Source organism: Oncorhynchus mykiss, chromosome 13, assembly GCF_013265735.2.
Source record: "Oncorhynchus mykiss isolate Arlee chromosome 13, USDA_OmykA_1.1, whole genome shotgun sequence".
In the NCBI taxonomy this organism is placed as follows: Eukaryota; Metazoa; Chordata; class Actinopteri; order Salmoniformes; family Salmonidae; genus Oncorhynchus; species Oncorhynchus mykiss.
Window position 1 is genome coordinate 41567440 of NC_048577.1, and position 14189 is coordinate 41581628.

General features: G+C 42.3%; 1 protein-coding gene across 1 annotated transcript; it reads right to left on the reverse strand.

The window, feature by feature from the left end:
• Positions 1-6009: 6009 nt before the first annotated feature.
• LOC110486387 (proteasome activator complex subunit 3) lies at positions 6010-14138 on the reverse strand. Its single transcript, XM_021557932.2, has 11 exons — positions 13963-14138; positions 13384-13416; positions 13113-13175; positions 10887-10991; positions 8244-8295; positions 7886-8001; positions 7680-7748; positions 7453-7520; positions 7292-7346; positions 7121-7207; positions 6010-6999 (listed from the first exon to the last, which is right to left on the reverse strand). Exons 1-11 carry the CDS (start codon positions 14005-14007, stop codon positions 6919-6921), a joined length of 774 nt encoding a protein of 257 aa, XP_021413607.1. The 5' UTR covers positions 14008-14138; the 3' UTR covers positions 6010-6918.
• Between the last annotated feature and the right edge of the window lie 51 nt (positions 14139-14189).

Below are 14189 nucleotides of genomic sequence, written 5' to 3' on the forward strand. Positions count from 1 at the left end.
GGCGCGCAAGTGAATTTGGGATGAGCCACACCCGTCCGTCCCTCATCCCACCCCCATGCAGCACCCTCAAGAAATGCAAAGTTCTCCCATACTTTGAATAAAGTTATGCAATTGTCGGGATTTAATCCAATAGTTTTTGGATAAAGGCCAACATTCCTCCTGCGTAAAGTGCATTTTACGCACATACTGTGGAAAGGGTTGCACGTTCCTGTCAAATAAATACTCGTTCAAGGGACTTAGTTATGTTGATATATTTTTTTAATATATTTTTATTTGTACATGTAGGCCTAGATTACATTAAAGGTGTAACTATTTTTACACAAAATGTGGTTTGCAAGAGCAACTTCTTCTTGAAGTCGAAATACACTATAATGGTTATTTTAGTTTGGAAGCCTCTATAAACCAGGCATCACGCGCAGACAAAACAATTAATGGTGTTGCTTTTGTTGATTTTCACTAGACTGGGACTCACTGCACTGTCGAAGTGAAAAAACGCCGTCTTGATTCGTCTGTTGTCGCCCGCGGTGTTTCCTGGACCCTGGTGGGAATAGTTTTCCGTTTCGGAACGCAGCCAACATTCTCTTCCCAACATTTGTGGAAAGCCACAAGTCTTGGCAGCCTTTCTGAAAGTCCTCAGTTTGAAGTAGGTTTATAGTGTATAGCGCTCCTCACTTTTCTTTCTGAGGCAAGCCCTAAAAGGAGCTCTCTTATTCTAACCAACAAACACAGCTATAAGTCTTAGTTGCTATACATGAATGATATAGCCTATACCCATTGATTCATGAGGTAGTTCAACTGTCGTAGACTTACCCCATCCGAACCCAAAATATAAGCTTGTTTTACACCAATGTTTGTAAACAATGTAGGCCTAAATGTAAATGAACAATGTATACCATCAAAACATGTCTAGCAGAGACAATTTTGTATTAGCAACTGATAATTATGAGCTTATAAAGCAGCACAGGGACTTCACCCTGTGCTGCTTTAACCATAGTAGGGGAGAAAAAGGGCAAACACCATCTTGAGAACTGAGTGTGTTACTTGCAAATTACTGTAAGTGTATACTCCAGGTTGCAATCCTTATTAGACAAACTAACCTCTGAACAAATACATTTCCTGTGGTCTCTTGTATGAACATAGGCCAGAAATCCCTTACAACTGTTTGCATCTGAGTGATTGAAGCAGGGTGAACAGGGCATGGCTGGGGTCCCTGATGATCATCTTGGACTTCCTGCGACACCTGGTGTTGTAGGTGTCCTGTTGGGCAGGCGGTGTGCACCCAATGGTGAATTTGACTGCACGTATCACCCTCTGAAGCGCCTTACGGTCCGTGGCGGTGGAGTTGCTGTAAGTGATGCAGCCCAACAGTATGCTCTCGATGATGCACCTGTAGAACACTGTGGAGGGCCCTTCGGTACAGGCCGAATTTCTTCTTCATCCTGAGGTTGAAGAGTCACTGTCGTGCCTTCTTCACGTGTCCGTGTGGTTAGACCATTTCAGGTTCTCTGAGATGTGTACACCAAGGAATTTTAAGTTATTGACTGTTTCCACGGCGACCCCGTTGATGAGAATGGGGGCGTGTCCAGCCTGGTTCCTCCTGAAATCCACAATCAGCTCCTTTGTTTTTCTAACATTGAGGGAGAGGTTGTTTCCCTGGCACCACGCCATCAGAGAGCCTTCCTCCTACCTGTAAACTGTCTTGTCGTTGTTGGTAATCAGGCCTACTACTGTCGTGTTGTCAGCAAACTTGATGATGAAGTTGGAACTGTGTGAGGCCACACAGTCGTGTGTATACAGGGAATACAGAAGGGGACTGAGGACGCACCCTTGTGGGGCCCCTGTGTTGAGAATCAGTGTTGACGAGGTAATGTTGCCTACCTTCACCACCTGGGGGTGTCCCGTCAGGAGGCCAAGAACCCAGTTGCATAAGGAGGAGTTCAGACCCTATGATATTGAAGAACAAGCTGTAGTCGATGAACAGCATCCTCACGTATGCATTCCTTTTGTCCAGGTGGCTAAGGGCAGTGTGCAATGGCGATTGCGTCGTCAGTGGATCTGTCAGGGCGGTAGGCGAATTGGAGAGAGTCGAGTGTGTCAGGGAGGTGATATGGTCTTTGACTAGCATCTTTAAGTACTTCATGATAACAGAAGTGAGTACTACTGGTCGGTAGTCATTCAGTTCAGTTACTTTCCCTTTCTTGGGCACAGGGATGATAGTGGACATCTTGAAGGTATAGCGGCCTGACCGATATGACCTAGGCAGAGAAAATGTCAGAGAAGACAACAGCCAGCGGGTCTGCACATGCTCTGAGGGCAGGGCTAGCAATGCCGTCTGAGCCGGCCGCCTTGTGAGGGTTAACACATTTTAATGATTTACATATGTCCTGGGTGTGTAGCCCACGTTGTCATCGGGGGCTCTCCTCGGCAGCTTAGGGTCATTGTGCTCGAATCATGAGAAAAAGGTGTTTAGCTCGTCCGGTAGTGGGGCGTTGGTGACCGCGATATGGATGGCTTTCTATTTTTATGCTTCAATTAAGGAATCTAGGTTTAATTTCAGGATTAACTGGTATATTTGGATACATTTTATTCCCCATATTCTATTGATCCAATATAGCAACACAATTCATAATTACAAAAATATATATGTTTTGCTTAGGGCCCCCAAAATGCTAGGCTGCATGTGTGGTTATCGATGTGGGTATGGAGACCTGATTGATCACCCGTGGCTGACAGGTGTATAAAATCAAGCACAGAGCCATTCAATCTCCATAGACAAACACTGGCAGTAGAATGGCCTTGCTGAAGAGCTCAGTGACTTTCAATGTTCCACCATCATAGGATGCCACCTTTCCAACAAGTCAGTCAGTTTGTCAGATTTTTGCCCCAGTCAACTGTAAGTGCCGTTATTGTGAAGTGGAAACGTCTAGGAGCAACAAAAGCTCAGGTGCGAAGTGGTAGGCCACACAAGCTGACAGAACAGGACTGCCGAGTGCTGAAGTGCATAGCGCATAAACGTTTTGTCCTCGGTTGCAACGCTCACTACCGAGTTCCAAACTGGCTCTGGAAGCAACGTCAGCACAAGACCTGTTCGTCGGGAGCGTCATGAAATGAGTTTCCATGGTCGTGCAGCCACACCAATATTATAATCACAATGCGCAATGCCAAGCATTGGCTGGAGTGGCGTAAAGCTTGCAGCCATTGGACTCTGGAGCAGTGGAAACGCGTTCTCTGGAGTGATGAATCACGCTTTACCATCTGACAGTCTGACAGATGAATCCAGGTTTGACGGATGCCAGGAGAATGCTACGTGCCGAATGCATAGTGCCGACTAAAGTTTGGTGGAGGAGGAATAATATAACAATTACATTTACTTTCGATACATTTACTTTCGATTATATTTAAAACCAAATACTTTTAGACTTTCTCTCAAGTAATATTTTACTGGGTGACTTTCACTTTTCCTTGAGTAATTTTCTATTAAGGTACAGTATCTTTACTTTTACTCAAGTATGACAACTGGGTACCTTGCCACCACTGTCTTTAATGTACCCGGGGGTGCCATGGAAAACCTCCCTCCTCGGGTCTCTCACCGGCTTGAGTCCATTGTCATCCAGGTAGAGCAGCGTATCCACTTTATTTGGCAGCGAAAGGTCGATTAAAGTAATCGTCAAAAGGCATATTTTGTGAGTAGTACGAAATGTTTATGTCTGGAATTGTGCCCATGTAGTCGCGTACTTGACGATATTCCTCAGCTGATAGGTCAGCAAAAACAACGCTGCGCTCCTTGTGTTCACCCGTTATAGGGTGGAGAGGTTGAGCAAGGAATTGTTGCCCTGCTGTCACATCTCTCGTATTAAGCCATATTAGAACAATGTTCCCCATTACTGAGGCAATGCCAAGGACTATCAATATCCATTTGACTAACGAATACATTCCTTGAGCGACCATTTTGCAGGGGAGGTCTGAAGAAAGCAGTAAAGGAACGGTTGCCAGTTATATATATATTGTGAGAGGTGCATATCTTATCTGAGATGACCAGCCCACACCAACCATTCCCTTTAAGAGTTTATTAACATTCACATCACAGGGTTGCATTTACAGCTGGATGGGATCTTTTGGAACATTGTTCAGGTCAAGATCAGATGTAACCCCTGACAAGACTTACCAACTGTATCTTATATAAGAGTACAATAAACCTTAGCAGGCACTAATGCTACTCTAAACAACCACTGTTCTGTATACAGTAAAGTCATGTGCTGAAGACTCACCGTCTCTCTAAACTCTCACTATATACGAACATTTCATATCACACCCGTGACCAGGGTTGGGGAGTTATCTAAAAAAAACTGATTACAAAAAAGATAACCAATCAGTTATTTTACCAGCAAAAATATTTCGAACAGATTAGATACTTAAAAAAATAGATGATTATTTAAAATCAAATTTTATTGGTAACATAAGTGTTTAGCAGATATTGCGGGTGTAGCTATGACTAAGATACCGTAGAATAGTATAGAGTACAGTTTACACATATGAGAGGAGTAAAAGTGGCCAGTGATTCCTAATCTATGTCTATAGGCAGCATCCTCTGGTGTGCTGGAGATGACTGTTTAACAGTCAGTGGTGTAGTATAGAATACAATACAGTATATACATATGAAATGGGTGATGCAATATGCAAACACAATTTAAGTGACTAAGATACTGTATAATATTGTGGAGTGCAGTTTATACATCAGAGATGAGTAATGCTAGATAAGGGACATTAGGAATCACTGGCCACTTCAATAATCTGTCTATAGGCAGCCACCTCTGATGTGCAAGTGATGTCTGATTAGCAGTCTGATGGCCTTGAGATATAAGCTGTTTTTCAGTCTCGGTGCCAGCTTTGATGCACCTGTACTGACCTCACCTTCTGGATGATAAGGGGGTGAACAGGCAGTGGCTCGGGTGATTGGCGTCCTTGATTATCTTTTTGGCCTTCCTATGGCATCGGGTGCTGTAGGTGTCCAGGAGGGTGGGTAGTTCACCCCCTGTAATTTCCCATTATTTAGCCTGTTATACATTACCTCTTGGGTGCACTTCCCTATAACACCACTACTCGAGTGCATAGTGTAGTGCCCCCAAACTCAACTATGGACCTCAAAGCCAATGCTTTTTTATTTTCTTCCATTGTTCCCCTCTAAATCAGGGACTGGTTTAGACCTGAGTGCAATTAATGATCAAGTAGAACAAACCAGCAGGATGTGTCCTTACAATTCTGTAAATGTTTACAATTTGTTCACTCGACATGGTAGGATCTTTGTGTCGGTAAAATTAATTGTGCTTCGAATTGTGGTGAAATTTCTTACGCAATTTGATAGAATAATCATGTTGAGGTAAATTTGCAGTCACACGTTGCTATGTGTGGTCATCCCACTGCAACTTGGTAAAGCATGCAGTTGTCTACACTACAGGGTGCTGAAAGCGCACAGTGATGAGCTTGATGCTCCTTTCCAATAAAAATCAAGGGTCTTAATTTGTATGCTAGTGACATGAACAGTGCTTAGCTGCCAATTAACAAATTATCTTGCTCTTATCCATCTTATCATATAACCTAACCTGTGTACACCAACAAACTTGTCTAGAGCATACGAACAAAATTGGGCAAATTTGCCATTTATCGCAACACTGCGTGACAAAACTAAATCTGTAGAGCTGAAAATGCCATTGAAACACTGACCTTAATTCAGTACATGAAACTTCATCACGCAGCCTTTTATCCACAAAAAAAAGTGTGATGGAAACACCTCTGGTGGGGAAATGCAGATTTTTAAAATGCAGATTTGCTCACATTTGTATGAAAATACGTAGCAAATGAGATTTTAATAGCTAGGTTTCTAAGTATTTTGTCCCCTCATCCGGAGGTTAATCATTTTCACAGCAAGGCTTGAATTCAACGACACAAGCTCTTTGAGACACAGTTTCAGCATATACAACAGGTCAGAAACCATGTCATTCTCTCAACAAGTTGTATTAAGTAAAAATATTTATTCTTAAAACAAAATTACAATTAAGGGAGAGATACAGTAAAGACATCTCTCTCATCACGTAGCATCTGGATATGAGAACATTACAGATCTGGCTTTTAACACAATTGAAACTCCAAGATCAGAGTGGGAGTGGATGGCCATTACATATTGTGCTGGAAACAGACCATAGTCCTTCATAATGTACTTGTGAGTAGTCCCTTAAGAAAAAATAAAATAGAAATAACTGACAGGACTGCAAGCTACACTACAACTAAAATGCAGACTGAGCATTCCCACACACTCACCTTGACAATCTCACATACAGCTAATTATAGTTACCACCAAGCACTTCAGAATCCTAAAAATAATTCCTTAAAAACAAACTAAAGATAAAACAGACAAAGTATACCTGTGAAACTCCCATGACGGTTTCCAGACAAGACATACACACTACAAGCACACAGACAACAAGCACACAAAAAGTTTCATCTGACCTCCTACCAACCTTGTGGAGGCCGGCCATGTTTGAGTTCAGTTCAAGCCCGCTTGATTGGTCGACATGGAGAAAAATCCATAATCAAGGTACAACCTTCTCACAAGTCCTGGAAACATGGATGTTTCAGAACATGTCTAAGGAGGTTCTTTTGAAGTCCACCTTGAAGGAATTGATGATAATAGTCCAGAACAAAGCCTGTTACAGTCAATGGCTGCATTCACACAGGCACCCCAATTTGGAGCTTTGTTCCACTAATTAAATTGGCATTTTGACCAATCACAACAGAGCTTATCTGATTGGTCATAAGACTAATTAGTGAAAAAAAATATCAGAATTGGGCTGCCTATCCAAATACTGCCAATGTGGCTATTACTAGGAGTTGGTGAGAAGAGGTTAAGGAGAAGTGGAGTGTTCAGTAGAGGGCTTCATTGTTGCTGCTTCGTGGCCTCTTGATCTTCTCTATGTTTTTCAGGATCATGTCATGTAATGTCACCTGCAAGCGGATGGAGTTTGGTTATTAGTCAACAAATATCTGCACCAGAACATGACAGGCAAACATAACATTGATACAACTTGGATGAACAGAGCCAGAACAGTGTGCGTGTATTGCTCACATATTGATTCCTCAGCTCTGACACAATGATCTTGAGGCTGATGTATTCCTTCTCGTCTATTTCAGTCACCGTGCGCTGGTAGTCCTCCTGCAGAGAGACAGATGGTCAACAACAAGAGACTCGGGCCGGCAGATTGGATGTGGATGTAAACAGTATGCAGTTAACACTTACCACATGAGGGTACTTTGTAATTTTTGAGACTAGCTTCGCTCTGGTGATGTAATACCTGTTGAAAACAAATGTTTGAGACAGTCCAAGGAACCGTTTTATAGATTCATAAGGGAATTTTGTGAAGTAAATAAAAACACAAGGTAGTGTATACTGTGGCATACCTGGAAATTTGGTCCAGGTAAGAGGCTGCCTCTCCTTCCACAGTCCTGAGCTCAGCAACAGTTTCCTCCTGTGGACAGAAACAACAAGACCAGCATAATCTGACAGAAAGGCAAAAGAGTGCAATTTCTGCACCCTAGTGATGGAGATTTGTTCATGTTTGGAAAAGTAGACCAGAAGCTAGACATGTGAATGTCTCTGCACTCATACTGATGGGAAAGTATAATACCTGGATGGATACACCAAAGTTGTTACCATCCTCTATTCTGGGGATTAAGAGCTGGACCCACATTTTGACCTGAGAGTGAGAGACATACAGATGAGACAGTCATTTCTTAACAGTAGATCTCCACTAAGCAATTCAGAGGGGGAGAGCCCTCAAAAAGCAATCAATAAATCCCTCAAAGAAAAATGGCTGTGTTTGTGGGTACATACCGTGTTGCATTTCTCTATGAGGGTTCTTATTTCTGGTTTGACTCTTTCGATCAGGTCCACCAGCTGGCCGTTGCTCTTTATCATGCCCCCTGGCATGACAAACACCTTGGGGCCATCTAGAGAGGTGGGATTGAGAGGTCAAATATCCAAGCAGTTTCTAGCTAATATAGAATACTGCAAATCAGTCAAGTGTAGTCTACTATTCTCTTCTATCAAGAAATGTATTAAAGATTAATGGTTCTGGCAAAAGTCGGCATTGACAGACATTAAGAGATACACTTTATTTTACAGTACAGCAATGCCACCAGACTTATTATGCAAGTATCAAAATGGCATGACTACAGGCAGTAGGGTTTACCTTGACAGTTATCATCGAGTCCATCTTCCATTTTCCGTTTTCTGGAATTTTGCTATAAAACATTAACCATGCGTTAACATAGGCATTACTTCTGTTACAGGTCTCCCTTGATCAAAGGGGTTCCACATTTTTCTCCCTCGAACAGTAATGGTCAAGTGCATTGAGCACAGTGACCTGCTGAGAGTCAATGAGCCATTATGTTTATGTCTCATTAACATTCCTTCACAGTGTTATGTTAAAGTGAGTGAGAGAGTGCTGGTGTTGGCTATGCTCCACTTTGTTCGGGGTAGTCTCTTTCAGATGTGGAACATACCCTTGTGATCAGACTAATGAAGTTGTTAGGCAGTGGCAATATAAACAAACGCTAGCTAACTGTGTGTGCAGGCCTTTGTTCCAGCCAAGCAGTAACACACCTGATTCTACTTCTCATAATCTTTTTATTTCACCTTAAATTTAACCAGGTAGGCCAGTTGAGAACAAGTTCTCATTTACAACTGCGACCTGGCCAAGATAAAGCAAAGCAGTGTGACACAAACAGAGTTACACATGGAATAAACAAACGTACCGTTAATAATATAATAGAAAAAAATATATATACAGAGTGTGCAAATGAGGTAAGATTAGGGAGGAAAGGCAATAAATAGGCCGTAGTGGCGAAGTAATTACAATTTAGCAATTAAACACTCGAGATATATTAAACACGAGTGATAGATGTGCAGAAAATTAAAATGTGCAAGTAGAGATACTGGGGTGCAAAGAAGAAAAAAAAAAACATGGGGATGGGCTATTTACAGATGGGCTATGTACAGGTGCAATCTGTGAGTTTCTCTGACAACTGATGCTTAAAGCTATTGAGGGAGAGTCTCCAGCTTCAGTGATTTTTGCAATTCGTTCCAGTCATCGCCAGGTCGCAATTGTAAATGAGAACTTGTTCTCAACTTGCCTACCTGGTTAAATAAAGGTGGGGGGAAAAAAAATAAAATAATTGGCAGCAGAGAATTGGAAGGAAAGGCAGGCAAAGCTTTGGGGGATGACCAGTGAGATATACCTGCTGGAGCACGTGCTACGGGTGGGTGCTGCTATGGTGACCAGTGAGCTGAGATAAGGCGGACCTTTACATAGCAAAGACTTATAGATGACCTGGAGCCAGCGGGTTTGGCGACGAATATGAAGCGAGGGCCAGCCAACAGGTCGCAGTGGTGGGTGGTATATGGGGCTTTGGTGACAAAACGGATAGCACTGTGATAGACTACATCCAATTTGCTGAGTGTTGGGAGGTAATCTTGTAAATGACATTGCCGAAGTCAAGGATCGGTAGGATAGTCAGTTTTACAAGGGTATATTTGGCAGCATGAGTAAAGGATGCTTTGTTGCAAAATAGGAAGCCAATTCTAGATTAAAATGTTGGATTGGAGATGTTCACAGTCTAACCAGATACCTAGGTATTTGTAGTTGTCCACATATTCTCAGAAGTCAGAACCGCCCAGAGTACTGATGCTGGACGGGTGGGCAGGTGCGGGCAGCGATCGGTGCATTTAGTTTTACTTGCATTTAAGAGCAGTTGGAGGCCACGGAAGGAGTTGTATGGCATTGATGCTCGTCTGGAGGTTAGTTAACAGTGTCCAAAGATGGGCCAGAGGTATACAGAATGGTGTCGTCTGCGTAGAGGTGGATCAGAGAATCACCAGCAGCAAGAGCAACATCATTGATGTATACAGAGAAAAGAGTCAGCCTGAGAATTTAACCGTGGATTTAAAAAAAAAAAAAAATCGGCGGTGACAGTGTTTCATAGCCTCAGTGCAGTGGGCAGCTGCTGCTCTTATTCTCCATGGTCTTTACAGTGTCCCAGAACCTTTTGGAGTTTGTGCTACAGGATGCAAATTTCTGTTTGAAAAAGCTAGCCTTTGCTTTCCTAACTGCCTGTGTATATCGGTTCCTAACTTCCCTAAAAAAAAGTTGCATATCACAGGGGCTATTCAATGCTAATTCAGAATGCCACAGGATGTTTTTGTGCTGGTCAAGGGCAGTCAGGTCTAGAGTGAACCAAGGGCTAGATCTGTTCCTGGTTCTACATGTTTTAAACGGGGTATGCTTATTTAAGATGGTCAGGAAAACACTTTAAGAAAAACCAGGCATCCTCTACTGACGGAATGAGGTCAGTATCCTTCCAGGATACCCGGGCCAGGTCGATTAGAAAGGCCTGCTTGCTGAAGTGTTTTAGGGTGACGGGTGGTCGTTCGACTGCAGACCCATTACGAACGCAGGCAATGAGGCAGTGATCGCTGAGATCCTGGTTGAAGAGAGCAGGGGTGTATTCAGAGGGCAGGTTGGTCAGGATGATATCTATGAGGGTGCCGGTGTCAATCAAGATCCGATTTGCTAAATCAAGTGTGTTACCTGTAACCATGGGGGCAGCAGGTAGCCTAGTGGTTAGTAGTTAGCCTAGTGGTTAGACCGTTGGGCCAGTAACCGAAAGGTTGCTAGATCGAATCCGAGCTGACAAGGTAAACATATGTTGTTCTGCCCCTGAACAAGGCAGTTAACCCACTGTTCCTAGGCCGTCATTGTAAATATGAATTTTTGTATTGAATGTATACACTTTCATGATACTGATTTGATGCAAATGAGAATCCATGAACTTACCACATCTACTCCATCATGACTATTGTTGAGAATGATTGGGTCAGGTACTTTGACGTTTATCTCGGAGTGGATATCTTTCAGGTCTGCGACATTCAAAATGGGCTCCTGGAAAGGATGAAGAAATCAAGTCAGTGTATTTGTCAAATGCTTACGGGCCCTTCCCAAAAATGCAGAGAATTTGAAAAATAACAACACGTGGAATAATTACACAATGAGTAACGATAACTTGGATATACCAACTCGATGTGCCGGGGTACGAGGTAGATATGTACAGTTGAAGTCGGAAGTTAACATACACTTGGGTTGGAGTCATTAAAACTTGTTTTTCAACCACTCCACAGATTTCTTGTTAACAAACTATAGGTTTGGCAAGTCAGTTAGGACATCTACTTTGTGAATGAGAAGTAATTATTCCAACAATTGTTTACAGACAGATTATTTCACCTATAAAACTCACTATGACAATTCCAGTGAGTCAGAAGTTTACACACACTAAGTTGCATGTGCCTTTAAACAGCTTGGAAAATTCCAGAAAATTGTGTCATGGCTTTAGAAGCTTCTGTTAGGCTAATTTACATCATCTGAGTCAATTGGAGGTGCACCTGTGGATGTATTTCAAGGCATACCATCAAACTCAGTGCCTCTTTGCTTGACATCATGGGGAAAATCAATAGAAATCAGCCAAGACCTCAGGAAAAAATGTGTAGACTTCCACAAGTCTGGTTCTGTCAGGAGGAATGGGCCACAATTCACCCAACTTATTGTGGGAAGCTTGTGGAAGGCTGAAACGTTTGACCCAAGTTAAACAATTTAAAGGCAATGCAAAATCAAATACAAACAATTAGTATGGAAACTTCTGACCCACTGAGAACATGAAATCAATCATTCTCTCTACTATTATTCTGACATTCCACATTCTTAAAATAAAGTGGTGATCCTAACTGACCGAAGACAGGGATTTTTTACTAGGATTAAATGTCAGGAATTGTGAAAAACTGAGTTTCAATGTATTTGGCTAAGGTGTATGTAAACTTCCAACTTCAACTGTACATATGTGGGGTAAAGAGACTAGGCAACAAGATAGATAATAAACAGTAGCAGCAGTGTATGTGATGAGTCAAAAGAGAGTGCAAAAGGTTCAATGCATATAGTCCAGGTATCTATTTGGTTAACTATTTAACAATCTTATGGCCTGGCGGTAGAATCTGTTCAGGGTCCTGTTGGTTCCAGACTTGGTGCATCGGTGCCGTAGCTGAGAGAACAGTCTATGACTTGGGTGGCTGGAGTACTTGACAATTTTTAGGGCCTTCCTCTGACACCGCCTGGTATTGAGGCCCTGGACGGTAGTGCGTACGACCCAGGATGCCAAGCCATTGCCATACCAAGCAGTGAGGCAGCCAGCCAAGATGCTCTCAATAGTGCAGCTGTAGAACGTTGAGTATCAGAGGGCCCATGCAAAATATTTTCAGCCTCCTAAATTGGAAAGAGGCGTTGTCGTGCCTTCCTCACGACTGTGTTGGTGTGTGTAACTGATGTGAAATGGCTAGCTAGTTAGCGGGGTGTGCACTAATAGCCTTTCAATCGGTGACGTCACTCACTCTGAGACCTTGAAGTAGTTGTTCCCCTTGCTCTGCAAGGGCTGTGGCTTTTGTGGAGCCATGGGCAACGATGCTTCGAGGGTGGCTGTTGTCTATGTGTGCAGAGGGCCCCTGGTTCGAGCCCAGGTAGGGGCGAGGAAAGGGACGTAAACTAAACTGTAATATGTGGACTAGAGCTGGGTGATATGGACAAATCCAAAGCGCAATAAAGTGCCTGAATTGATGCAATAACAATAAGTTATAACATTAATGTGCACTACAGTTATTATGTACTACTGGTTTGATGGTTGTTGCCATCAACTGTTCCATTAAGAATCACCCATATTAGCAAGTGTATTTAACATCAAATTTCACTAGTATAGGCTACGTATCGTAATGATTGATATCGGCAAAATTCTTGTGATTGGTGTTGATCATTTTCGGTTTATCGTCCCAGCTCTAGTGTGGACCATGTTAATTAGTGATACGGACACAGGAACTTCAGGCTCTCAACCCACTTCACTGCAGCCACATCGATGGAGGCGTGCTCAAACCTTACCCTTAATTAAGGGGCCCTGGATTAACCTAGATTCTATTTTGACAATAAAATGTACAACAATAGAATCCCTGTTATTAGAATATGAATTACCTTCAGAAAGCTGTCAAGTTCCAGCAACTTTTTGGGGAAAAAGTCTGCGACCAGGTTCTCAGCCTAGTAAAGAACAAAGTTATTTTTTTTTTTTAATCAATGATCACGTGTCCACCAGCATCAGTATATACATGATGCCTCCACTACATGACGACTCCAAACAGTTGTGGTTTTTGATTGATAGTTATTTGTGGTTGGTAAAATGTGTGAAATATAAGACTAGGACCATCAAAAGTCTAAAATAGGTACATGACATAATATTGCTACTCACCTCACCCGTGATCCGCTCTCTGAAGGCGTCAACCTGAGAAAATAACAATTTTCGAACACATCTTATAAAACGTGAGTGAAAGTAAAACCATGTTGAATGACAGTCCAATAACACCACGTGCCATTTGATGGGAGCAGCTGTTCTTAACACCATACTTCCCCCCGTCTGTAGCTAGCAGGGGACCTAATCTAGTTAAATTTGTACATATGCTAATGTTATCGCTCTCCCCAAGAACTGTTAGTGTTACAACAGATTAAATTGGAAATAGAGTTACTAACGTAACTAGCTAACGTTGCCGTTTCTGCAGAAAAAGACAGCCCGCGTGCTTAAAATGTGTGATGCGGGATACTGTAGATAAACAAACAAATCGCTACTGTCCAGTCTCAACAGGATAGATAAACAAACACCACTTACTGAGCTCAGATTTTTTCAATTTAACATTCATAGATGTTGTGCTGTGCTAATAACGTAGCTAGCTACTATAATCAATGAGCAAAATGCAGCTAACCTCCCTAGCTAGGCCTGGCAAGCATTCTCAATTATTCAACTTCTGCGTCAAAGAAATTGTGAAAACATTACCTTTGTTTTGAGGTCATTGTCTACCTTAATGCCTTTTGAAGACATAATTTGAAATAAATCAAATTAACTGATATAAACAAACAAAAACGGTTTTAAGTGGCTCGTTGTTGCTTTGCCGCACACTGCTTCGAAATCAAGTTATGACGTAGGAAAGATGCGACTCGTAAAACAACCACGTGGACCAAAAAAAGCGCATCACTAGCTATGTTTCTCATGGATTATTTTAC

What these genes read in the sequence shown, in the direction of transcription:
- LOC110486387 (XM_021557932.2), bottom strand. Translation starts at nt 14,007, where the DNA reads ATGTCTTCAAAAGGCATTAAGGTAGACAATGACCTCAAAACAAAG. An exon ending in ACTCGATGATAACTGTCAAG is followed by an intron (nt 8,002 to 8,243) that starts GTAAACCCTACT and finishes CCACCTCTCTAG; the next exon opens with ATGGCCCCAAGGTGTTTGTC. An exon ending in ACTTTGGTGTATCCATCCAG is followed by an intron (nt 7,521 to 7,679) that starts GTATTATACTTT and finishes TTCTGTCCACAG; the next exon opens with GAGGAAACTGTTGCTGAGCT.